The following is a 27,342-nucleotide window of genomic DNA, read 5'->3' as shown; positions in this document are numbered from 1 at the left end:
AATGTGGCTTTTGTTGCCCTTGGGGCCCCTGGAGCAACTTTGCGGTGACCGCACTAACCTGTTTAAAGTCGAGGTTAAACGCTGCGCAGTCTGTACCCCCAAGGTATTGCACGGGGGAAGCTTAACTACACGCTTTCTTTCCCTTAAAAAAAAAATAACAACGAATGAATGAAATACAGTTAGAACTCTAGAACTCAGAGCACCCTACGCAGGACACATTAAAGGACAAAGAGCCCGGGCAGATTCCCTCCACCGCTACCGCTGCAGGGCACCAGGTACCCATTCACGTGCCACGTCCCTCTGTGTTCTTGTTGAGCCGTCCCGCTTGCTTGTTTTCATCCAAATCACAGTTGGAATAATTTAAGCAAATGAACGCAGTGGCGTGATAGTTTGATCTTATAAATTCCCGAGAAGTCTGGAGCTGAGTATCTTGTTTCCAGACACTCCAGACACAGATTCTGATAAATGTGGGGATGCTCCTTCGATTGTGTTCTTACATGAATAGCTCATGTGAACATTGGCTCTGTTCCGGACAAGGAAAGCTGGCCTGCTGCTGAAGCCAAACTTCTACGTCTAACGGCGACTGCTTGCCAGTGGTAGGAAAAATCCGAGGTGCCTGGAGCAGATCTAGGTGGAAAGACAGTTCAGTAGATCCGAAGATCAATAACCATTTGGTGGTTGTCTCAAGGAACCAGAAATGATGCCGTTCCCTAGGACCTCAGCTCTTCTGTCCATGCATCCCCAGGGGACGGACTCCAGACAATGAGGGAGCGAGCCGCTGTTTCCTCCACAGGTGGTGACCATCTCTGAACCCTGGTCTGTTAACTGCAGTCATTGTCAAGAACTTAGCATCTTTCGTTCCCGCTCTGCCGAGCACGCTTCCTCTGCTGTCCACGGGCAGGGAGATCCTGGGCCAGTCATTAAACACTGGCAGTGTAAGTCTGCAGATGGTACCAACCAGCCTTGTCAGCTTGTCGGAAGGATTCAGTGAGCTGCTGTGTCCCCGGCTCACAGAAAGTGCTCCGTATGTGATTGATCATTCTGGAGTTCAGCGGGTGAACACTTAACCAGCTGTGTGATTTCAGGCAAGTTCCATCCTATCTCTGTGCCTTGATCTTCTTATCTGTACATTGAGATAATAGTAAAACCCATTTCGGTAAATTATTACGAAGATTCAGTGAGGAATACATAGGGAACAGCGGGGCTTGGCACATGATAGATGTTCAGTAAGTGGTAGTCTTTTTTAAATTGTTACTGTTATTAATACCTTTCTGATTATATTTTTCTAGCCACTGGGAAGTGTTTCCCTTTTTTGTCGTTAATATTGATTCACTAGTAATGTGTACTTACGCTGCTGATTCAATAGACACTTAAGTAGGTCCTGAATTATTCTTATTTGAGAACTCTGTCCCACAGTTGTGTGTGTGCCTCTGTGTGTGTGTGTGTGTGTGTCTGTCTGTCTGTTCATCTCCTCTGAGTAGATACGTGCCAGGTAGCAAGTCACGCTAGCATTGAAGACTTTGTAGACCATTGTGTTTACAGAGAGCGTCCTCGGCAGGGACTGCATTTGTCTTAAATAGATATTATCAGAGGACAAGTGCAGCAACTCTGCTCATGTGATTTTCCCTGAATTATCTTTCCCTACCAGATTGTTGCTTCATTGAGAGTTTTCATAGTCACATCGTCAATAGCATTCATTATAGTGAGGTTTATTTCTGACCTCAGGAATCTTAAGAACAGTGAGACTTTTTCTAAGAGCGGGCGGATGGATGTGGTGAAATTTATTAGTTCTGTCTTTGGCCTTGCAGGTCCTCGTTTTTCATTTCCTTTTCATTTCATTTCCTTCGAATGAACAGGATAAGACCACTTAGCCAGATGAGTGTTAAATGGGAAGGTTAAGGTTATGATAGACCGTGAACAGGATGGTCGAGTGGATAGAGACCAAGTCTCAGAGCTGTGGTGAATTCAGCAGTTGTTCCCTGCAGCCCGCCTTGCTCGCCCCTACTCTGTGTACATGTTTTATTTTCCTGCTTCGACTAGAAGCACCTAATGGCCAGGTACCATGACATTAGGGACGTCCGCTGGATAGCAAAGACTCAGATTGGTTGACTTACTCCGTGGGGATTCCGCCCTGTGCGTCCAGCGCAAAGGCGCTGGTCCTGGAGTTAGGACGCCGGGTTGCTAGTCCTGGCTCAGCTCCTACCCTAACTGTGATACCGAAAGAGTCCTCGAGTTTAGCTGAGCCTCAGGTTCCTTGTGTGCGACAATGTGGTTAATAATATTTGCTCTACCTAATTCATGTAGGTTTTGTGACGATTAAATGAGATAATATGCACGAAAGGACTTCCTATGACATTAAATGAGATAAGATGCATGAAAGGACTTTCTGTGACATCCATCGGTTTACCCATATGTTCGCTTCGGTCATCAGAGTCGGATGCTTGGGGTCAGGGTTGGCTCCATCGCTGACTGACGGTGGAAAACTTGGCAAGTTGTTTAATCTTTCTGCTTCTCCGGCTTTTCATCTGCAGAGTGGAAATGATCCCTTTCTCTCATAGGCTTCGTTTTAGGATTCAGTGATCCAGTGCATGGGAGCAGCGCCTAGCATGTGGTAAGGGCTGGTTAATGGTAGCTCATGACACCCGTCATCACCACTGACAGCAGCCAAAGGTGTTCGGGCTACAAGATACTAGCTTATCTGGTATAGATGTTTGGTTAACATGAACAGCGGGAAAATGGAGAAAGAAAGACCTAGGTTAGTATAAAGACAAGCAATCAGTGTTAGTGCCTTTACTATGGCTTAAGTGGAACTCTAATGTTGCTAACACTTACTGGGGCCTTACCATGTCTCAGGCACTGTTCAAAGGACCTGGAGTTAAAAATTGACCCCTGTGTGCCCTCTGAAGTAGATGCTAGAAGCACCCTTATTTTACAGATGAGAATACTGAGGTGTACAGAAAGGGTAAGTCACTTGCTCATGGCCAGCTCTAAACCCCTAAGGGACTGGGACTCCAGAGCCTGTGTTTGTCCTCCCCGTGGTAAAACCCCCAAGGACAAGAGAGACCTACAATCTTCTCTTCATCCCAGGCTGGATTTAGGAAGCCTCATCAGCTTTGCTTGCCTCTGAGTTCTCTGCCGCCTGGTTCCCAGCTCAGACGTAGTGATGTTAAATTTAAAGGGCAGAATGGGTGTGTGTGTGTGTGTGTGTGTGTGTGTGTGTGTGTGTGTGTGTATATACCTAAATTTTCCTACATCCTCAAATCCTACATCTACATTTCTCTCCAGCTCTGTACCCCCGTTTGATAAATGTCCCCAAAGCATTGCCAGCACCACACATCTAAAACTGAACCCTCCCCTCATGGCTTTGGGGGGTTACTTACTCTCTGCGAGCCGCCATCTCCTCATCTTTAAAATAAAGGCACCTCACCTATGGTGACTTTTGGATTAAATGAGATGATGTGGATAAAATGCTTGTTGCGACGCCGAGCACACAGTAGGCACTAAATAAATGTACCCTCTTGCTGCTCCTGGCTGCTGTGAGGAGAGCAGTTCTCTAGGCCTGGGGGCATGAGAAGGGTCCCGGCTGGGCATTCTGGCCTCGCTCTCGCGGGCAGTTAAAGTTTCCACCAGGGCTTTGGTTTGGATGTTACTCAAAGAGGGGGTGGGCAGAAGGAGGGGGGACAGATAGAGACAAAGGAGTAAGTTATAACAAAGGGCCTTTTCTGCTTCGGTTCTCGTGTAGAAAACATATGTTCCATGAGGCGGGCAGCAGTTGGGTTAAGACACACTGTAGGGCCGCAGACAAAAGGCCCGCACTCTTCTTGCATTCACAATGTTTCCAAACATATTCACTTGTCTCACTTGTTAGGGACTGGGCTGTCAGCTGGATCCTCTTGCAAGTGTGATTTCTTTTTCCCCAGTTCCCTTTCAGAGGCCTCCCCTCCCCTTCTCCTCTCCCCCAATGTTTTACACTTCATATAATCCAGTGTGCATGACAGAGCCTTTCAGCCTTTGTGCTACTGCTGTTTGGGGGAAGGGGAGAGCTGATCTGATGGAGGTCTTGGGTGACTTTTCACTTTGCCCAAGGATGAGAAGCCACTAAGCCACTTTGAGGCCAAACATGCCCAGTGGATGAGTTAGGGAGTACTCAGCGTGGCTAGCCATGCTTCACCTCCAACAAACAGGCCAACAACTAGATTAGCACAGGGAGAATCTGAGAAGCGATGGCTGGGAGTCGGGGGGCCGTGTGTATGTTGTGGTGGGGTTGGGAGATTTGTTGCTTTTTTATTTGTGGAGTGAATAGTTTCTGATGAAAAGACACAGATAAGGCCAGGCACTGTCAGATTGGGAAGTAACTGGGAAGAAGCTGGCTGTCCTTCTCGTGTTCATTATGTGAGATGTATGCAGATGTCCACACTTCCTTCTGGGTCCAGGGAGGATTGCTGTGTGCTGTGCCTGCAGTCTAGAGCTCTTAATTTCTTTATCGAAGTGAGGCAGCTAAGGTAGGGGTTTGTGTCCCTGGGTGAGATTTCAGGGAGGTACTTTCATGTATGTTTCTTTTCGCTCTATGTGTATATTACATATGATACTGTTACGTGACATCTGTTAGAACCTTCATTGCAGGGAGCAGTCAGCTAGGCATGTAGATTTCACATGCTGGCGCCTCTGGCCCTGAAGTTTATTACTCTTGGGCATTTCAGCTCCCTGAACTCAGTTTTCCCATCTGTAAAATAGGAATTACATTACCCTCATCCCCCTTGGAGCATCCCATAAATAAAACAGGAAATATCTGTCACATAATGGTGGGCGAGATGGCTTTCCTGTTTTTGTAGGAATCTTGCGGTGTCTTCCTCGCTCCATTACTGAGTCAGTTTCAGTGCCTTTGTCTCTTTTATTTTCCTTTCGAGCCTCTTGCTCATACTCTCTGTTTCATGATATTGTTTGCTGAACTGGTTGCTCATCCTGGAAAGTACCAGCATGCTGCGAGGAAGGAGAGGCGGCAGGGCGGGGGGGGGGGGGGGGCGAGAAGTTACCATGGGCTTAGAGCTCTAAATGGGCTTTTAGTTCTCTTCAGCAATAGAGGCAATTACGCTCCGGCTAATAAATAGGCAGTCAGGTGGAATTTCCCGTATATGGTGTCTTCCGGTGGTAGGATAATTTCAGCACCTAAAAATCCTCAGACATAAAGCACTGTATAAATATTTTCTCATCAAAAGTGTGAACAAAGTCATCCCCTGCCAACACACCTCCGACCTGACAAAGGAAACTACCGGTGACGATATTACTGTTTTTAGTGCTGTCCTTTGAAAATCCTGGAAAGAAAACATCACGGAAATGTCTCTGCATTCCCCTCAACCTGAAAATAACAGGTCTGCATAGATTAAATAATCTGCAAAGATTTTCGTAATGGACGGAGCTAATAGACTGCAAGTAGGGGCAGAATTGCACCTGAGGTTGTCACCTTCCCCTTTTCGTCTGGCATGGAGTGTCACCCAGGGCCAACAGTAGAGCATCTGGAAAATAAGTGGATTTTTTTTTCCCCACAACGAGTGGATTCATTTCACAGAATGATGGGAAAGGGAGGGGGGCAGGGAGGGTGATAAGAGTATGCTTGTGAGGCTCCCCCGCCCCCGCCCCCGCCACTGTATAGCTTTCGCTGTCTTCTGGTTTTGTAAGAAAGCTAGTGCTTCTGAAGCCAGAACGATTCCTGGGCTCTCTTGGTGAGATAATTATGCCGTTTCTTCCACCCGTGTGTGAATCAGCTTTATGATCCAGACCGCATGCAGTAGTGACTAAGAGCAGACTCTTCAGAAGCAAAGGAATCTATTAGGCTACTCGGAAAACAGAGCGGGGGGCGGTGGGGGGGAGAGAACAATGATTTTGTAAACTCCATAAAGGTCAAAAAAAAAAAAAAAGGCTTTCAGTAAGTATGCGGAGACTAGAAATCAAATCCTATTTCCTATCATAAGAAGCCCGTTGTTTCAGCCACAGTAGTTAATGTACTGTATGTGAAAGATTTAAGACTAGTTGGAAAGCTTTGCTTCTGTTTTATTAGGCTGCTATTGAAAAGCCAACAGCATAACTTCGACTAGGTGCTTTGAGATTTCTTAATGGGCTGTCAGGGGCAAGACACCAGGGCTGTGCTATACTGGCTCTTTCCTGTACATTAAAACAACAGGGGCCAAGCGATCACATACAGAAGTATGAATTACTTGATGCTTTCTCTGTTCCATATGGCCAGCCATGTCTTTGGCAATTAATCATGGACAAAATCAGTCGAGTGCTCTCTGAAGCATTGAAGTCAACGTTTAGTTGTACCTGTGCCAGTGGGGGCAGTGGGGTTGCAAGGGAAACATTGCAGGATGGGGGGCTGCTGGCGCCGGGGCCCGAGCAGCTGGCTTCTATAAACAACACTATTTTTCCCTCTTCACCTTTCTCTCTCTCTCCTTCCTTCTCTCCTTCTCCTTTCTTTTCTCCTTCCTCTTTTCTTTCTCCCTCCCTCCCCTCTCTTCCCCTCTCTCCCTTTCTTATATTTTTTTCCTTCCTTGACACATACACGGATGGTTTTTCGCCATCATCTGCAACCTTGACGGCGCTGACTGGAGCTCTACGGCCCGGCTTCCGTGCACTGTCCCAGCACCCCATGTTGAACGTGCACGGCAGGCCAGCCTTCCCTCCAGCAGCCTGCCCGTTCCCACAGTCACCACCACGACTGTCCCGCGAGTTCACGCAGTCCCAGGCCCGGCTGCTGTGGTTCCAGCGTCTTTTGTGAAACACATGATCCAGACTGATTTCTGCATTGGTAGCAGAAGAAAAATGGGAGGTTCTAGGAAAGTGCTCTGGGGAAAAAAGCTTCAGTAATTATTCAGATTCATGGCTGTGGTATTTTCGGATATGTATTTATTTTAATGTTATCTGTATCTTATGGGATCTTTTTTTTCCCCGAATTGTTTTGCACGTAATGCTGCTGATGACAGATCTCAAACATTCATTGAGCATTTTGTGCATGCCAGGCATTGTGCAAAGCGCTCTCAGAGTGGATGCTCTCACGTAATCATCGCAAGGGTAGTTGGTGCTGTTACAGACACCCCCTTCACAGACGAGGGAGTTGAGCGAGGGAGCATTTTCCCGGCATTCTTTGCCCCCCCCAGCATCATCCTTGATTACTCCCCAGGAGCGCCCCCAGTTCAACAGCACATGATGGGAAGAGGCCAAAGTATGGCTTCCTAGTATATTTTTGAGGCTCCTTTGGTAAAAACTCCGCTGAAATATTCATTCAAATCACGTGGGTCTTTAGGATGAACTGAACCAAGTGGGTCCGTCGGTGGGACTAAAGTAAAAGGCTGCTTTGCAGGCAGCCTCTTGGCGACTTCTGCCTTTGTGCCTTCCGTTCAAGACAGTCCAGCCCCTCTGCGGCTCTCCTTGCTGAGCCCGCCATGAAGGGGGGAGGTGGGGAGGGGCAGGCCGGAGACAGCAGCCTGAAGTAGGCCGGTAGACGCGGCAGCCCGCGGTGACTTGGTGTTATCTCCCAGCCGAGGTCATCCAGGATGTGTCTTCTCAAATTCAGGAAACAGGGGAAAGAAAGTTTTAACATTGTGTAAACATTAGCACCCCCAAACCCTCCTGCTCCCGGAGAGGGAGATAAAGGCGGCAAAAAGGCTGCGAGGCGTGTTTATTTGTTCTGCTGGGCTGTGGGTCCCAGCATGCTGGAGCTCTTCGGTGGTACCCAGTCTGGTTTAGCAAATGTGAAGGCCTCACTCAGCACTGAGCTCCAGAGGCCTCACAAAAGAGCCATCTTAAACTGACAATCAGTAAATGAGGGAAGACCTGAGATCGACCTTTCTTTGATGGGACCAAGGCTATCTCAGTGGGTTCTGGGCCTTTCTTCTTCTTCTTTTTTTCTTTTCTTTCTTTCTTTTTTTTTTTTTTAAAAAAAAAGCAAGAAAGGGGGAAAAAAAAAGTGTTCCTGGACTTTTGAAGAGGGGAGCCCTGGTTGGGTTTTTGACAGCCCGTGGCAGTGTTGATGTGAGGAAATAGCTTTCCCAGCTGATAACATCTTAAACCAAGTTTCTTCACAAGTTGAACCTTTAGCCCTCTTTATCAGTCCGAGCATATCTTTGTAATTTGTGTGTGCAGAGGGGAAGTACAGCCCGAACCTGAGGCCGGTCTGTGCATAAAAAGTGTTCGGCGGGGTATTTTCCCCGTAATGATGGTACTGCTTTTTTGGCGCTGGTGAGGATGGGGCAATGGGGAGGTGGGAAAGGCATGCAGTTCTGGCATCCTGGTGTTTCTATGGCTTTTGAAATTGGAAAAACAGCAGCAGATTTGTTGTTGTTGTTGTTGCTAAATGAATTAAGGCAGAGGGATTACCAGCCACGTTTGTGGAATGCTCCTATTCCCATGCATTTCCTTAGGCAGAGTTCTCTGATCTGTAAGAAGGATGGATTAAACCAGAATTTCAGAAGCTGTTACCCCATATCAGAAAGGAACCAAAAGAATGAAAGACTTCTGTTGAATTATTAGTCAGAAGTAAATGCTGTAATTTTCCTTTTAAAGCTCAGTAGTGATTCCTGTCCAAAAACCTTGTATATTACAAATTCTGTATATCGTGTGTATGTCTGTATGTGCTTTCCTTATGGTACCCCAGAAATAGGACATACTGGCAATTGCTGACTTTACAAATACATCCACCAAGAATTAGGTGACTTGCTCAGTTTTAATTGAGTAAATTCAGAATTGGTTTGGTCTCAAATGACAAACTTTTCCGGAAGTTTGAGATGACTTTGTTTGTTTGTTTGTTTTTTTAAGATTTATTTATTTACTTTAGAGAGAGGGAGAGCGCTGGCACATGAGCGGGAGGGGCTGAGAGAGAGATAATCTCAAGCAGACTCCCACCGAATACAGACCCTGACACAGGCCTGGATCCATGACCCTGAGTTCACAACCTCAGCCTAAACCAAGAGTCGGACGCCCAACTGACTGACCCACCCAGGCGCCCCAAATTCGAGGCTTCTTAGAACCTTGAAGTTTAGGCGTTTCTTCTTTTCATTCTCGATCAACTTTGCTCTTTCCCTCCCTTCCCCTCCCCTTCCTGTCCTCTCTGGTTGTGAATTTTTTACTTTGGTTTTGTGCATAAAGTTTTGAGCCAGGAGAAGCTGAAAACACTAGGGAATTCATAGAGGTCCTTAGGGTGTTGTGGGTTGCCAGAGTCCAAAGTAGTTCTGTTTTTGTTTTTTGAGATGGAGAAAAGGAGACTTCTTGGCTTGTTAAGAGGGTCTGGAAAGATTACATGGGAATCCCAGTGGAGTAAAACTTCTAGATGTACTTTGAGATACACCTTTCCAGATACGTATCGCCCTTCTACGTGGTCACCCAGGGATTGCATAGTCTTAGTTTTCTTGAACCCATTGTTGAAAAATAGTTTCCACAACGTTTTTCTTAGAATTCTCATCAGGTGCAGTTTGCATCCAACTGGAGCTTGTCTCACGTGCTGGTTTTGCTCTCAAGTAAGTACTCTGTGGCTTGACTGTTCATCTTATTTAGCAGATGTGCTCTGGCCTGTCATTTGCTTTCATTGATTCCACAAGCACCTCTCAGGAGTCTGTTTTCATGACAAGGTGCCAAAGTAGGCACCTTGGAGGGTACCGGGAAGAGAGGGGCGGGGGCTTCTCCGCTCTAACAGAGCCCCCGCTCTGAAGGAGGAAGCATCCAGTGAGTAAAGAACAACAGAGCGTGGCGTGGTTCGTGAGATGTTCGGCAGTGTCACGTAAGGAGGGGCGACCAGCTCTCTGTATTTTGGTGCAAGGATTTGGTTCACGGAGAACTTCATAGAGGAGGTGTTATCCGAGGTGTTTCTTGAAAAATGAGTCATGGCTAGCCATTTCTACAGCCAGTCAGTGTATCGTGTAGAATAGTCCTGTATTTTCAGGGAACTGACATTGGGCTAAATGGATTGGAAGATGTCAAGAGATCAGATTGGAGCAGTGACCAGGAGCGTTGTTTTGCTGTGGTTATTTTGGTCAGGCGAAGAATTCTGGCTTCTTAAAACATTAAGGTGTTTTTTTGTTAGGTTTGGTTTGGTTTGGTCTCAAATGACAATAAGTGAGGCATATAGGAGCAGACGAACAGAGCTGCTCTGGTTTAGGTGAGGTTTTTGAGGTTGAAGTTTCTTGTTTCCTTTGACTTTGAGAGTTCCCTCTTGGGGGAGGAACATTCGTGAAGTGGTAAGATGGATGCAGAGAGGCGAGTTTGGACGCCACTGCGTGGTGCAGATGAGAGATGGGCCTGAACTCGGCCTGCGGCAGTGAGGAAAAAATAAGTTTGAGTCCTACTGAACATGGAGGGAGGACAGGATTTAAAGTTTAGATACTGGGAGTGCCGGGAAAGGAAAGGGAGGCCAATAGGATGAGCCCTGGCCATCTGGATTGGTCAGTGGAGTTGACCATGGTGCCATTTGCCCTTCTAGGGAAATACAGAAGAAGGAGCAGGTGGATGAAGAGGGAAGTGACGAGAGGGCAACGATAGTGTCGATATGGGACAAGGCTGAGGTTGAGGCTTCACGTTTGAAGTGTATATTTAAGGAGGGATTGGCAGTCCTGGGCTCTATGGGGCTAGAGTTCAGTCATGCTTAAAGTCATCAATCTATAGGGGAACCTTAAAACCACTGGAGCAGGGGTCACCCCCAGAGAGAGCAAACAGAAGCCTTCCGCTGAGAACCAGGGCTCCTGCCCTGGGCCAACAACAGTTAAGGAACCCCACCCCCAGAGGAGATGAAGAAGGTCGGGACATGTATTGGGTGGTAGCCTAAGAGAGAGAGGCATCAAGGAAGACCAGGACGGACTCTAAAAATAAACCCCACTGACAGGGGAGTAAAGATTTCCTACCACGAGGGGGATGCAAAAGGATATGCCTCTGGCTCCTGGAAGAGGCTTTTTCTGCTCATAATTGTTCAATGGTTGCCTGATTGCCTTTTCAGATGTTTCATGTGATGTCACAGACGCTTGCCGGAGTGTTTTTATTAAAACAGTACAACCTAGCACGAGACTGATTCGTGGGTTCTAAACGATACTAATCATAGTGGCATATGTCTGGGCACCTCCTTCTCACAAGAACCCATGGAGAGGCTCTGGTGTCATTGCCATTTTGTAGTTGGGATGAAGGCCCACAGCTAGGAGGTGACAGCCGGGCTCTAAATAGCTAGCAGCCTTAAGAATATTCTTAGTCTTGGGGCGCCTGGGTGGCTCAGGGTTAAGCCTCTGCCTTCAGCTCAGGTCATGATCTCAGGGTCCCGGGATGGAGCCCTGCATCGGGCTCTCTGCTAAGCAGGGAGCCTGCTTCCCCCACCCCCCGCCTGCCTCTCTGCCTACTTGTGATCTCTCTCTTTCTCTCTCAAATACATAAATAAAATCTTAAAAAAAAACCACGAATATTCTTTGTCTTGTCCTGATAGGCCAGCACTTTCATCAATTTCTGTTGAAAAAGAGTTACTAGTGAAATGAAATCTAACCCCCAGAGCATGATTTCTAAAGCCCTGGTTTACTTGGCCTCTATTTTGAGGGGAGGAGAGGGAGAATGTGTTTTTGGTAACAGGAGACTATTAAAAATTGGTGCATGCAGGGCTCCTGGGTGGCTCAGTCGTTAAGCGTCTGCCTTCAGCTCAGGTCATGATCCCAGTCCTGGGATTGAGCCGTGAGTCGGGCTCCCGGCTTGGTGGGAAGCCTGCTTCTCCCTCTCCCACTCCCACTGCTTGTATTTCCTCTCTTGCCATGGTCTCTCTCTGTCAAATAAATATAATCTTTTAAAAAATTGGTACTTATTTGAAGACAGTTCTGTGTTACTACTGATGGGAAAATGGGCTACTAACATTTCCTGCATAAAGTCAACCCTTGAGGGGCCAACACTAATATGAGGAGAAAAATATCACCATTGAGTCTTGTCAAAAGAATGCTCTTTGACCCTCTGAAATTAACTTTTGTGCAGTGACTTCTTTTTGCTCTAAATTTTATGAAATACTATATTTTAGTATAGTCTGAATGCTCAATCTAAATCCACCCATCCTTTTCTGATATCTTGAAAAGATTCTTTTGGTAACAGGTTGTTTCATAATCTCGATATAGTTCTATCTTTACTAACTACTTATTTAGATGTATTTAGATGGACGTTTGCTTTCTGCATTCTTTCTTGTCCCAAAAATGTGATGAAAAGGAGTTTTAACAATTAAATTTGGTAAGATTTTTATATGATCACACTCGACTTTTTGGGATATACAGTCCTAAGAGTTTTAATGTATGTATAAACTCATGTAACCACTGCCAAAGTGGGGGTACAGAACAGTTCCATCATTCCAGAAAGTCCCTTATGTTTCCACCTTGTAACAAATCCTCACCCATCTTGACCCCTGGCAACCACTAATTTGTTCTCTGTCCCTGTAATTTGCCTTTTCCGGAATGTTCAGTAAATGGAATCATGCAGTGTTTAATCTTTGGAGACCAGGCTCTTTCATCCAGCATAACGACTTTGAGATTTAAACAAGTGGCTGCCATTCTATCAGTTGCCTGTCCTTTTTTACTGCTGAGTAGTATTCCTTTGTACGGATGTACCACAAGGAGTTTATCCATTTATCCTTTGTAGGGCATTGAGATTGTTTCCAGTTTGGGGCACTTTTGAGTAAAGATGCTTGAACATTTTTGCACTGGTTTCCGTGTGCACATGAGCTTCCGTTTCTTCAGCTAAATCCCCAGAAATGGGATTGGTGGATCATATGTTAAGTGTGTATGTATAACTTTGTAAGAAACTGCCAAAGTGCTTACCACAGTGGCAGTGTTTTGCATTCCCACCAGTGATGTAGAAACTTCAAAGAAATTGAATGCTCTTTTAAATGCTCTCGGGTTGAGGTTGGCAACCTGTGTTTCACAGTTCCTTGGGATTTTGAGGAGATGCCCCATGACAAAGGGAGATTTTAGGTCCTCCATAGAAGCTTCTTTAAAGAGAACCGCTCCAGTTTTGTTTTGTTTTATATCTTGAGTTCCCCGCAGGAATACATTTGGGGAAAAAAGAGATTTGTCTGTAAGGTGTCAGAAAATCATTGTAAGTAAGGTGGTGCATCCAGAGCTTGGGGGTGTGGACCATGGGTGTTAGCCGGGCAAACGCTAGGTGGCGCTCCAGGACTCCGCAGAGTGCGGGGACCACACTGTGAGAAAGTGGACCCCCCCTTTGCAGCTCCTTTTTAGTCCACATCTTTGTGTCAAGGAGGTCTTCATGTCTTTAACTTTCACCAAGACTTGTTGATGGCCTCATTTACAACAACCCAGTAGGCTTCTGTTCCAGAGCCTTCAGCAAGCAACATCTACCTAGAATGAAATCAACATACAGCTTTGTTTTTAATGTTATTTTTGCAGATATCTTTTAATTTAGGACTGGTAGCCCTGGTTTTCCTATTTTCTTTTGAAGTGAATTTATTTTATACTTTAAAATGCGGATCATTTGAAATAAAAATATCAGATTGTATACCTCATACACAAACGGGGCAAGAATTTTGAGACTGTGCTAGAATGACTGAAGTTCGGGAGAGTCTGCACTGTGGGAATTATTTAAACAGACTTAGAAATGGATCCTTTTGTCAAGTGGAGAGCGCTCCTTGGTAAAGCAGGTAACTGTCACTTAGTTGATGAGTTTATAAGTTTACCTAATAGTAAAGTCTCAAAAGACAGTCTCCTCTTGCTCTTAGTTTTTGCAATACTTGTTTTTCAAGTTCCTTCCTTATTTATTGATCTGACAAATATTTATTAAAAATCATTAGGCAAGCACGGGGGTGCAGTAATGAAGTAAACAGGATCCCCGACATTGTAAAACTTGCTTTCTTAAATCCTTTCTCCTTCCCTACTAAGAGGCTGATCAGGGAAAACAAGGGCCTCTGGATAAAATTTAAATGATGCAAAAGGTAAAGAAGAGAGAAATTACTTTTTTAAAAAGTTATTTTAATACAGTCAGAAGGAGAATTGAGTTTATTTTTTTGATGTCCTTGGAGTCAATGTAGATGTGTACTTTGTTTTCTATTTGAAATATTTTGCTTATTATTTTGGCAAAACAATAAGTTCCTACAGACATAGTGATAAACGACAAGTTTATCACTATGTCTGTAGGAAGTTGATGGAGTCTAGCATCTGAAACACAAATTCTCAAGTCCTTTGTGGCAGGGGAGGAGAAAAGAAAGAGCTTTAGCAGCTGACAGTCTGCAGACCTCCTTAGAACTAAACACCTGAAAGCAAATTTCAAATTTCTTGAGGTTCCTTCCAACTTTAAGTACCTGAGGTCAGGTATCTCAGACAAGGAGCAATGCTGTTTTCAGAATACCCGTTGATGCCAGGACCTTTCTGAAATTAGACATCTTTTATGTTAGAGGTCACCAGTGAGCAGCTGTCTGAGTTTTGTTCAGTCACTGGTGTTTCGTGTTTGGCCACGTGGTATTTTCAAAGTTTAACAAAATGAGTTTCTAACATGTAAAAGTCAGGAGATCTCACATAAAAAAAAAAATCAAAACAGATTTCTTGTTTATTTTGAAAACGCATGAATCTGGTACCATGGAGACCTCTTTTCTGAATATCAGAGTTGGCCGTTGCTGAACAGTAATTGCCTTTTTGCACAGAGCACGTGCTTTCATCGGGTCATCTTGCCTAAACTCATTCACATTACCTTTCTGGCTCTGGTGGGTCCTTGCATTTGCAACGCCTGCTTGAGCCACTTGGAGCCCAGGCTTCATGCTGGAGAAACACTTAGAGAAAAATGAACATTTCTCCCTGTCCTGGAGGCCTAAAAATGTCCTTGCCCTCGAAGCTCAGAGTGTCCAGCTGGGTACATCGCCTGGTCTGGTCGATGTAATTCTGGACCCAGGAGGCAGAGATCAGGGTCCTTTTCTGGACTAGTGCTAGTCACATTATCTTGGATCCTTTAACAAAGGAAACAGTATTTCCTATCTTTCTGTCCCAGTTAGGGTTTTTTGATTGTAAGCAGTAGAAACAGAGTTCTGGTGAATTCGAACAAAATGGAACTTGATTCAAAGGCTGTTGGATAACTCAGTGGTATCAAAAGAAGAAGAATGATCTCTGCTCAGAAATTTCAGGAAACCAGGAATACTTCAAGGACCATGGTTGGTAGGAACTAAGGTAACTGATACGTGGCCTCCAATTTTTCCCCCTTTGTTTGTCATTCTTCTTAAGTGTCTCAAGGCTTGGAAAAGCACATCAGGTGGGCCTGGCCCTCATCCTTCATGGGAGAGAGCGGAACACTTTACTTAGTTGGCAGACTATCTAAGACGGCATACGATAAAAGACTTCCCGAAGAAAAGGTTTGATGTTGTTACAGGAAAGAGGGATGGGGTCTGGGTAGGAGGCAGCCAGACAACAGATCTTCACTAACCTCTCCTGAAGGCTGTCCTAGAAGGCATTCAGTATACACTGCAAAATGCCACAGGGGAGTAAGGAAGTAGTATTTTAAGTTCCATGAGGACAAAATTGTGAGTGTGCTCTCAAGTGAATGAAGGCATTGGCATCAGTCAGAGAAGGACTGGTACAAAGAAAGTAACAGGTTCATTCCTTTTAGCATTTGCTTTGGGTACAACATCTCCAAAGAAGCCACACCAACTTTAAATGAAAAACATGTCTAAATTCTCAAGATTTCTGTCCCAGTTGTATGAAGATGAATATGTGCGATGAGAAGTTCTGTCGTTAAAACTCGAAGGGCATTTGCTCACTCACATTTCAACTGCCAGTAGAATACCCTGTGTTGTTTTCTTAGTTGTTTCTTATGTTACGTGAATTTGCATGTTTAAAACACATACGTGCAAAAGGAGCATACAGGAGTGAGTCGTAGATAAAATTGAAATGACACTTTCAAATTTGAGTTTGGATGTAATGCTTCTTGTTAGAGTGAGCAGCGTGTGCTGTGTAAGGCTTCCATTATTTCTAGAAGCACCATCTGACGTTTTCCAATGTTAGGTAGAAGCTGGAGTGTTTTTGTACTCACCGGTGAGCCTAATTTCTCTTAAGGACCATGGCCGTGACTGTTGAGTAAGTGATTCTTTCTCAAATCAGAAGTCTGCTGTGCACAAGAATCCCTGTACCTATTCTTTGAAATATGTCGTGGATTTCTAAAGCTGGGAGGACTCCTTGAGACTGAATTTGATTTTTGTGCTCTTATTGTTTCTTTCTTTGCAAGCTCTTGATTTGCAACAAGCAAGGAAAATGAGTGAGCCAAAAAAAAAAAAAAAAATTGCTGGCATGGCTGGAAATAGAAATTAATGATTCCAATAGGAGAGGCAGTACAGAAATCCTCAGCTGGGTGGCAGAAAACAGAGCGAGCGAAAGTCAGAGACTGCTCTTTTTTTAAAAGGCAAAACAAACAACTCACAGTGAGGTGTACGTGAAAATCATTTCTAATAATAGCTCATGGGAGGCAGTTCCCCGGAAAAAGACCGTCGGTGCACTGAGGAAATTAGAGTGAGAACACATAGCATCTCGATGTGTTACTTAAGGCAACGGAGGTTTAGAGTTTACCTTATGTGCCTTGTACATTGATTAAATACAAAATATATGCTGGCCATTTTTGACCATCATTTACTGTATTGATCTGTTAGCAGGGGAACTGTAATAAAAAAGCCATTGATTTACTGTCCTTATTTGCTTATGGGCTCTTTTTTATTATTATTCTTATTAATTTTTCCCGTTCCCTTTTTGGACCATTCCTTCTAGACGAATGCTGTGCTTCGTGAAGTCAGAAGAGAGGGGGTCCCCGTGGAACAAAGGAATGAAATCTTGACCGCCATCCTTGCCTCGCTCACTACACGTCAGAACCTGAGGAGAGAGTGGCACACCAGGTTAGTTCTCTGATGACATGGGATTTGTCGTCCCCGAAAGAAACGAGAACTGTACTCGGCTGAGCCCTTCCTCACGATGGGTCTCACTCCTCTCATTGGAGGGGCCGTGAAAAGTCAGCAAGTTACAGATGGTATCAGCCAGCGTTAGCGCTCCTGCACATGGTCCCTCCATTGATTGTAATGAGCCATGATGTCATCGGTAGGTGTATATGATTTATCCCCGAGTGTAACGTTTTGCATCAATTTTGTATCCTGAGCATGTAGTATAGAAGTACCTGATGCTAAAGGAGGCTTTTGATCAACACTCTAAAGACTGACGTTGCTGCCTGGTTCGGGCAGATGTCTGGGAAATTCACACCGTGCTCTTACACCACTCCGTGAGAGGCAGGTTGCTTGAAAGTGGTCGAATGATGAACCCCAGCTTTAGAATTGGCCAAGTAGGAATTATGTTGGCTTCAACCTGGTTTCTTTGCCCATGCACTTACCTGTGGTTAGAGAGCTCTTACTGATAGAAAGTTGCCACAAATCATCGGTTTTTACAGAATTGAGGCTTGGATACTCTAGATTCTGTTATCCTGCTCTTATTTGAAAAGCAATTGATGGGTGCAAGGCCGGAACCACTTCCCCCCAAACGGTAGGTAAAAATTGTTGAATTATCATCCGTCTCCCAGCAAGAGGGAGAGGAATCAGGAAGATCGTGCTGAATTTTGTCTTGGAGTCTTTTTTGATGCTTAAAAATCCTGTGTGCCTGGGAGTCGAGAACGTTAATATTTCTTCAAGTGGGTCCACGCAACAGAATTTGTAATTGGTGGCTTTGCTAGTAACAATTAATCATGAAAATCAGTTTGTCTGAACAAGGCTGAAGGTGAGCATTTCCAAGAAAGGAGACAGGTAAGAGTACAAATGGTGCGTTCCAACTGAGTGCTGGAAAGCGGCTTCTCAAGTATGTGTTTTATCTCTAAATTCAGACTTGCATTGAAAAAATAATTTTAAAATTCACCTCGATACTCGCCCCTTCCCCTCTTTTTTGTAGTGTAGTCAAATCAGAGTAAATGACAGTTTCAGCTACAGTAATTAAATAATCTCCAATTTAACTTTTCTTGTATTCTAACTTCAGCATATATATTCATTAAAGTATGCATATTTTATTAAATACTGGAATATCTATGTGGGGACATCTGAGATGTGTTTCTCTCTGTGTTTAACCTTTATATCATTTCCCCTGGCGATTCTTATTAAATAGGAAAGAGAGAAAGAAAGCAAGAATTTCCCTGTAATCTCTCTTCGAGCCCCCGCCCCCACCATCCCTCCAAAGACAGCTCAGAGACCAAATGTTGAGGATGGATGTCTTCTGTTGAGTGCATTTGGTTTGTTAACAATAATTCCCTAGTATCCCAAATCATCAGACAACATGCCCAAAATGGCCTGTTTAAAAGGAGTCTGGTTTCAGCATTTCTGGCCCTTAACTGCTAACAATTTAATCAGGAGCTGGAGCCAGTGTTGAAGTTGATGGAGTCTAGCATCTGAAACACAAATTCTCAAGTCCTTTGTGGCAGGGGAGGAGAAAAGAAAGAGCTTTAGCAGCTGACAGTCTGCAGACCTCCTTAGAACTAAACACCTGAAAGCAAATTTCAAGAGGGTCATGTCTTGAGAGCTCAGAAGGAAAAGTGTCTTCAGAGTATTAAATAACCGTCCTCCTCCCCCCCAACCCCTTCTTCACCCCCATTTGATGTTTCCCATCCCAGTGACCTATCTAAAAGACTCATCCACATGATCTGTATAAACAGACTGTTACCATACACCTCTCGTTGCCTCATCAAAGCGTCCTCCGGCCGTCTGGGACCGGGCACTGGCCCGAGTGGCCATCAGGCGGGCAGTGGTGAAAGTTATAAAACATCCACCGCCACGCTCACCGAGCCGCCTGCGTTTTTGCAACCGGCCCATTGTGGACTTTGGAATTACACGAGGAAAAATGTGCTTTGACAGAAAATAATTAGCGCTCGCCAAAGGCCAAGCAATAGGTTACAGTATTTTACTTTCATCAAAGCTATCAGGGGATCAGTTAGATTAGATAATAGAAATTTTTTCCTCTGAAAGTTAAATACAGATGACTCTAATTACCTTCGATTGCACGTTGGAGAATGTGTTATGAATAGTACAACTTGAAGTAATGTAGGTCAGCGGAGGCTCCGCGGCTGGCAATGACTTTCATAGGAGGCCGTTGTCATAAAGGTTTCCCCCCTCCCCCCTGTCCCACACCCCCTTCCCCCCGCTCCAGCCGGTTCCTCTGCAGTAATGATGTTAGGGAGAATATTTTAAAGCAGAACTTGTAACTGGGTTTTAAAATATTTGTCTCTCTCTCTCTCAGACCAGGAGCCTTGCCATTGTTTGGGACTCCCTGAATTCTCTTAAACTGAAAGCATATGTTCCCTGTAATTTAGCTTTTTGAGGAAAGTGTCACTTCTGCATGACTCGGGGTAACCAAGTTTGTCACAGTGTCACACAACCCTGCCATTCCAGAGGCACATCTGAATGCTGTGGGTTTCCTTCCCCTAGCTCCGTAATCCCATAAACAAGCCTCTCCAAATAGGCTTATTAGGGCTGTCTGTTCACTTCCCCCCGAGCTGAATGATCCAAAGTACATCAGGAGAAGCTGTGTGAATGCAGGGTAAGTGTTAACAGAAGTGGTACAGAATTTCTGAAGATTTGGCTTTGTTTATACAGTCCACTCTGCCTGATGGACAGCTTGTTATAGCTTTTAAAGAACTGGGCAAGCCCTCTGCTCTGACCCCTTCTTGACCTCCGCAGCCCAAAGGTCAGTCTGCAGCTAATAAACCCTGAGGTTCTTAGGGTCTACTGTAGGAAAAGGCAGAGAAAGAGCAGCTGCTGGGACTGGGCGTCCTGGGCTAGGCGGCGCAAGGGTCACTCTCTGATAATGAAAATGATTACCAAATTATATGGAGGTTTAACCGCAATAGGGAGAGAGAAGAGGGCGGAGCCCCGCGTATTAGGTCTGATAAATGAACTGTGAAGAAGGCCCATCTGGCTCTCAACGTCTTGTCTCCTCCTCTCTCCCTACCAAGGGGAAACATTTTAAAATAACAGCAGTACATATAGACTCAATGACCCATGCAAGGAGCTGGAATGGATTAAGATTTAATGGTGACAGTGGAAGAAATTATCATTTGAAAAGTGCGCTGAAGAAAAGGTACAGCTCCGTGTCCGTGCCCGAGTTGTTTTCCTAAATAAAATACAGCAAAACATCGGCGCCTTGGTTTATTTTCCGCAGATCCCTAGCGCCTTTTCCTCGATTGCGGAGAAGTTTGAGGGCCTGTCTGTTGTGGAATAATTATCCGTCGTCAGCCGAAGGAAAGGAATGGGCTTCCTTTGCCTTGAACGTGTCGGAGTGAGAATCAGATATTTTATTTTTCAGCTGGCTCACTCGGTTGAGCCAATGTAGGTAAATCAAGTGTTCGAGAAAATGCCCCACAAAAAAACTGCCATCCACTGCAGCCCCTGGCCACCCGACATCGCGCATGTTTGGATGCTTAATATCCATGTCACTCCCAGACGCTGTTTTGTTGTTACCACAACTTCGCCATTTCTTGTCTGTACGAGGAAGACAAAAGCACAAAATGTTAATTGAGTAGATGGGTTTGTTCCTTTCTTTATCCCTTTTTCAAAGAACCATCATAGCGATGTTAATTATTGCCGCCAGTGGGCGGGTCATAAGCTGCGTGTTCACTTACTGTTCATTGAGAAGAGTAATCTACTTAAAGCTCTCTCCCAGCTCCCCGTGAACACAGCGTCCTGGCTTTCGACCAGTGACGTCGGGCTTCACAAAGTTCTCCGTACTCTCCCTCCGAGACATCGGGTCCAGCCTGTGACTCTGTGCTCTGAAACAGGAGTGGGTTGATTTCATTAGCATTTTTGTATGTTTCATATACGTGCCATACACAGAACACCACGTGAGATGCTGGGCATGAGAAAGTGCATCTGGCAGCCAGTTGAAGAAGGCATCTGGGGATGGGATTCCAGCCAGTTCCCAGAAAGGGGCTATGGAAGGCAGTGGAAAGGATGGTCGGGGAACCATCGTTAACCACAGCTGAGCGGCAAGTGGCTCCAAGCCACTCGGGGGAAGTAGATCACTGTAGCCAGCTCTGCAGACTAGAATTGTTGTACCATAGAAAATCCTCTTACGTTGAACTACACTGTCTGTCTACATATGCAAGTGTCGCCCAGACGGTAGTTATATTTAAAATAGAAACAAAAATCTTCTAAACATTATCCAAAGTCCGCATATGTTTCATCCTAGGTTTTGACTTGACTGCCTGTGGGGAGTTGGAGTGAGCCGAGAGCTAGGTGGAGGCTAACACGGGGAGTCGAGGAACACTTGTAGAACTAATGGGGCTTTTTAACTTGGAAACAGCACTTTTAAAGTTTTGCTAAGTACGAAGCAAATACAAAAAAAATAAGATGAAAGCCAGGCCATTAGGGTTTTTTTTTCCCCCAATCAAGATATAATTCACAAAATACAAAAATTCGTGTAACATAAAATAAATAATTTTAAAGTATTATAATTAAGCGATGATGAGGAGGATGATTTTTTAGTATATTCACAAGATTATGCCACCATCACCATTATCTAATTCCGGCACATTTCCATTACCCCAGAATGAAACCCCAGACCTGTTAACAGCCACTCTCGATCCCCCTTTCTCCCCACAGTCCCTTGCAAGCGCTAAGCTACTTTCTGTCTCTATGGCTTTGCCTGAACATTCCATGTAAATGGAATCCTACACTCTGTGGCTTTTTTGTGTCAGGCCTCGTTCATTTAACATGATGCTTTCGGGGTTGACCTGTGTTGTAGCCTATATAAGTACTCCATTCCTTTTTATTGCCAAGTAATAGTCCACGGCATGGCTAGACCACGTTTTGTTTATCCACTCACCGGCCACTGGACATTTGGGCTGTTTGCACCGTTCAGCTCTTCTGAATCACACTGCTGTGTGCATTCGTGTACAAGTTTTTGACTCTTCTGGTCTCTTGAGTGTAAACCCGGGAGTGGAATTGCTGAGTCATATGGTCACTTGAGGACTTGCCGGACTGTTTTCCACATCCGCTGCCCTCTTTTATGCGCCAGCCTTCGCACACAAGGCTTGCAGACTCACCACAACCTCACCGACACTTACTTTCCTTTGTATTTTTGATTATAGATATCCTAGGCTTGTTACTGTGGTTTTGATTTGCATTTCCCCGATGACACATGATGTCTTGAACGTCTTTCATGTGCCTATATAAGACCATTAGGTTCTTTTTTTTTTTTTTTAATTTGAGAGAAAGAGAGAGAGAGAATGAGAGGAGAGAAGGTCAGAGGGAGAAGCAGACTCCCCATGGAGCTGGGAGCCCGATGCGGGATTTGATCCTGGGACTCCGGGATCATGACCTGAGCCGAAGGCAGTTGCTTAACCAACTGAGCCACCCAGGCAGCCCAAGACCATTAGGTTCTTATTAGGGGATTTAAAAATATAGCCGACGTAAGCACTTACCCCTTTAAGTGGGAAGGAGCTCAGGAGCCCGTTAGGGGTATGTAGCACATTGAAGGAAGGGAGCTGCAAATGAAGTTGTGAGAGTACAGCTGGGCCCATTTCCTGTCTCCCCTGGGTAGGCCCAGCCCTTTGTTTATTTGCAGGTGGCCTTTCTTATTTGTTTTCGGAGACTCCCTCCCCATTCCTTGTCCCTTTCTCATATGTCTCCCCCGTCTCCCCCGTTACAGCATCTCTCAGCATTGCCCACTGGATAGGAATGTTCCTGATTAAATGGAAACTCTATCTACTTACAGCTCCTCTGCTTCTAGGCTCAAACAGGATTTTCAATGGTCCTGTGGCAGACAGCTTTGTTTGGGCCCAAGGAGCCTTTAAATGGTGCTGAGGACAGTTTAAAAAACGTTTATGGCCGTTTCTTAGAAAAGCTTTCAGACCTACTTGCTTCCAGTTAAAACGAATTCGCCAGATCTAGATGGCTTTGTATACGTGTCTTCCCCATATTGGGCTTTGTCAGCTCAAAAACCTGCCAAGTTAGGGGCGCCTGGGCGGCTCAGTGGGTTAAGCCTCTGCCTTCTCACTCAGGTCATGATCTCAGGGTTCTGGGATCAAGTCCCGCATCGGGCTCTCTGCTCAGCAGGGAGCCTGCTTCCTCCTCTCTCTCTCTTTCTCTCTCTCTCTCTCTCTCTCTGCCTACTTGTGATCTCTCTCTGTCAAATAAATAAAATCTTAAAAAAAAAAAAAACCTGCCAAGTTAGCCCTTTTTCTGGACGAGAGAACCGTCTTCTCATTGACCGTCTTATCACTGACCATAGTCACCATAACCTTTGCCGTCTCATTTACCTCTAGGACAGATCCATCTTTGTCAGGGCTCCAAAATCTAGCTGTTAAAACCTTTTCTAAAGCCAGTCAGCTTCAGAGCTGTGATCTGGATGCAGCAAGGAAAGCCGTTTGTGGAAGTTACTTCTGCGGATCCACTCTGGCCCTAAGGTTTTCTCTGTGGATATGTGGCCTCTCCTTTTGCCTCCCGGCAGGCCCGAATGATGTATAAAACTAACAAGTCGATCCGGTCCAGCTTAGCAATGAACGATTATTTATGGAGTGCCTGTTCTGTACAAATAAGTGTGCTAAATGCTCTGGGAAGTATCAAGATGAGCGTGGTATAGTGTTAGTTTTGAAATAACGCGTCGTGGAACGCCGGGGAGGTCAGGACGGGCTAATGGGAGCACGGTGGCTAGCCTGTAGTTTTTCATTCTTCTTCTGCAGGAGCCTGGAAGGTGACTTAGCCCTGGAGTCTGCTCCAGGGAAGCTTACAGTTCGGTAGGAGCTTACAAACAGGATAATCACCTGACATGTATTGTATGTGTACTTGATTCCGTGCTGACATTTTGTCGCTCCTCCCGGAATGTAAACTTGGGTGAGTGTAGGGGATTTGCCTGTTCACCGACTGCAAAACCCACAGCCCAGATCATTCCTCTGTTAGAGCCACGCCCTGGGTGGGCAGGAACCCTGGTGTCTGTTGACCACAGCTCCCCACGTCTAGAACAGTGCCTGGAACTCAAGAGTAATTCAGTGTCTGGCTGAACAGAATAGCTTTCCTCGCAACCCATTCCTCTGTTCATAAGTACTTTGAGGTCCTTTTTCATTGTGAAGAGGAATGACCATTGGAGATGCCAGCCTGTTGCTTTTTTGGATACGTATTCATCTCCTCTTGCCAGAGGTGGAAACCCTGAGATTGGATGTGCGGAGAGATCTCTGGTTTGTAGTTCTTCAGTGTCCCAGTCTCAAGACCGCACCCTGAGCCCTGTTTGCAGCATGAACGAGGAGGGACGTTGTGTGCACAGGCTGACTTGGATGCTGGAGGAAGAGCCCAGAAGTGGACACAATGGAACTGAGCCAGGACCAGGACCAAAAGACAGGGTCTCACTCCTGAGACTTTGATTCCTGGTCCCCTGCCATTCCTGGAAACGAAATAGAACTGGGTGTGTGGGTGGGGGGAGTCATGGGAAAGGTCTCGCTAGAGCCATTTCTGTGTATAAGAGGATGCCTTTAGCCCAGGAGGGGCAATGCCGAGTGTAAATGTGACTTCAGGGGCACCTGGGTGGCTCAGTTGGTTAAACATTCTACTCTCGGTTTCAGCTCAGGTCATGATCTCATGGGTCTTGAGATCAAGCCCCGCATCAGGCTCTCCCACAAGCGTGGAGTCTGCTTGAGTTTCTCTCTCTCTCCCTCCCTCTGCTTCTCCCTGTGCCCTCTCGCTGTCTCTCTGAAATAAATACACAAATAAATATATTTTTTAAACGTGACTTCCAGTTTGAATTTTACCCGCTCCAGGCAGTTGCTCTCTCCTGGTTACCTGCTAATATCCTCATGTGCCATTAATGGTATCAGTGCAGTGATCGAGCCTTGGTGACCTGGCACGTGGGCCCAGATTTGTTTGCCACCCCCAGGAACGGTGGTCACATGAAATGGAACCACTGGCCTCAAGGACGGGCTAGGGGATGGCGAGGCTGATGTTACGGGGTTCTGAGACAGCATGTGACGGAGTCATCTGCCCATGTCAACTGCTGTCACTCGTTAGAGAGAGGGGCTGCTGCTCCTTCAGGCCGAGTGAGTTGGGAGGCAGAAGCTCCGGCGGTCTCCGGTCTGGTAGCGGTCCGCTGCAGCCTGCTGAGTTTGTTTGCGGGCCTGGGGGAGGGGTAAGTGAAGGAGCTTCCAGGGAGGGACAGGAAGCCACCAGCCTGCTTGCCATCCCTGCCTCCCCTTTCTAACGCATCTGTCGCATCTGTCGGATCTCCTTTAATAATTGCCGTCTCTGCTTTCTGCTGCCCTTAGCAGAAGAATGTCCTTTGTGTATCTGAACCAGATTACTCCATAAAACCCGGTAACTCCATAAAACCTCCTCATAAATGTGTAGGAATTGAAACATTGTATAAATTTAGAGCGAGGATTAAATGAGTCTAGAGATAGGGTTACCCTTTTTTTTTTTTCCCAACCTACAGCAACTTATCTTAAGGAGGCCAGTGTTGTTAATGTTATTACCATTGTTACTGTCATTATTTGAACAGTTTTATGGGAGACAAAAGCCAATTGACTTCTGCGCATCTTTTTGTAAAATCAGCGCGTAGCCTTCAGCGTGAGCTCCGCTGCCGGCAGATCCTGACGGTGATCGGTGGCGGATTATTTCTCACCGGCGGCGCTGCTTCAACTTTTTGAGAAAACATTGATGAATCCATTTATTTATTCCACAAATACTTCCCAAGGGCTTGCTGTTTGTCAAGCACCGTTCCGGGTGTTGGCAACGCGGCCGGGAGCCACACGGATGAAAGGGCTTCTCTCATGGAGCTTCTGTTCTAGCGGGAGGACAGCCAAGAACTTGGCTCCTAAGCGCAACTCTGGGAAGTGAAAAGCGTAGGGACGTTGCGCTACCCCGTCTCTTCAGCAACACTCAGTAGGACCCAAATAGTATCGTGCAGTCGAAAGATGTAACATTTTCTTTCTTTCTTTTTTTTTTTTTTAAGATTTTATTTATTTTTTTGTTTGACAGAGACCACAAGTAGGCAGAGAGGCAGGCAGAGAGAAGTGGGGGGGGACAGGCTCCCCGCTGAGCAGAGAGCCCGAAGCGGGGCTCGATCCCAGGACCCTGAGATCGTGACCTGAGCCGAAGGCAGAGGCTTTAACCCACTGAGCCAACCAGGCGCCCGGATGTAACATTTTCTTTCCTGATCGGCATCATAAGATGATCAATTGTAAAACTTGCTGTGCCCGTTCTGGTAAGTCACAAGAATGACTGAGCTATTTGCGGAATACCAGTGTCTAAGGAATGCCATGCTGGGGCGGCGGGGCCAGGGCAGAGTATTCAATTCTCCTTAGATAGTCTGCATTCTGGCTCCCAGCGACTTTCCAGAAAAGGTGTCCCCTTGGAGGTCTTCGCTTTGGGAAGGTTCAAATTCAGGCCAGGCTATACTCACAAATCTCTCTCTCTTTTTTTAAGATTTTATTTATTTATTTGTCAGAGAGAGAGAGAGCGAGAGAGCGAGCACAGGCAGACAGAGTGGCAGGCAGAGGCAAAGGGAGAAGCAGGCTCCCTGCCGAGCAAGGAGCCTGATCTGGGACTCGATCCCAGGATGCTGGGATCGTGACCTGAGCCAAAGGCAGACGCTTAACCCACTGAACCACCCAGGCACAAAGGTCTCTGAAGAGAGAGGCCGGACCTACCTGTGAGGTGGTGGGGGACTGCCCGTGTGAGTGCACACCGGCGGTGCGTAAGCGGTGGTTATGGTTACGGGGAGTGAGCTGTCAGTCATGCATTGACTCAGCAAATATTTATCGAGTGCCTAGCTGGTAGCAGACACTATCACAGGCCTGGAGGTTATAGAGATGAGTAACACTTGACTGAGGAAAATGTATTATGCAATAGCGTATAATTAACACCGTGAAAGCGTTTCAGTCGGGACTCGGTGCAAAGAAAGTGGGAAGAAAGGAAAGAAAGTGGCTCGCTCTCCTGGAGTGTTCTTGTGTGACTGTCATTATTTGCCCGGCCATTGTGGGGGAGCCTGCTCCTTTGTGAAATTGTGCTGGCTGCAAGTGGGACGGGAGGGATTTGTCCCCGGAAGGGGTGAGAAATGGGCGGAGAAATCTATATGCGATTATGGGTCACAGGATAAAATCTGGGCTGTTTCTTTCCAGAGGGAAATGCGGGGGGGGGGGGGGGGGGGGGGGGGGAAGGGTTGCTTTCTTTCTTAATGATAAATGGGGGGGTTGCTTTCTTTCAGAGCAGATTTCTTTAACGTGGCATGGGGTTGGGAGCATAGATTCTGAAGAACCCCAGGCGGGTTCTTCCCTCTCTTCCTACTTTCTTTGCACAGAATCCCAGCATAAACTCTAGAGCAGCATTTATCCTACTGTATTGCATAATACGTGTCTGTA

General features: G+C 45.8%; 1 protein-coding gene across 2 annotated transcripts in view; it reads left to right on the top strand.

The window, feature by feature from the left end:
- The window catches only part of FTO (FTO alpha-ketoglutarate dependent dioxygenase), a 371,203-nt gene that overhangs the window by 194,792 nt on the left and 149,069 nt on the right, over window positions 1-27,342 (top strand). For both annotated transcript variants that reach the window (XM_032854458.1, XM_032854457.1), the window contains exon 8: window positions 16,746-16,870. In XM_032854458.1, the coding sequence (XP_032710349.1) occupies window positions 16,746-16,870 (125 nt within the window). The remainder of the gene's footprint in view (window positions 1-16,745; window positions 16,871-27,342) is intronic.

Source organism: Lontra canadensis, unplaced genomic scaffold (assembly GCF_010015895.1).
Source record: "Lontra canadensis isolate GAN:19392208 unplaced genomic scaffold, GSC_riverotter_1.0 scaffold8, whole genome shotgun sequence".
In the NCBI taxonomy this organism is placed as follows: domain Eukaryota; kingdom Metazoa; phylum Chordata; class Mammalia; order Carnivora; family Mustelidae; genus Lontra; species Lontra canadensis.
The sequence above is the reverse complement of the archived record's forward strand: the minus strand, read 5'-3'. Positions and strand labels throughout refer to the sequence as shown.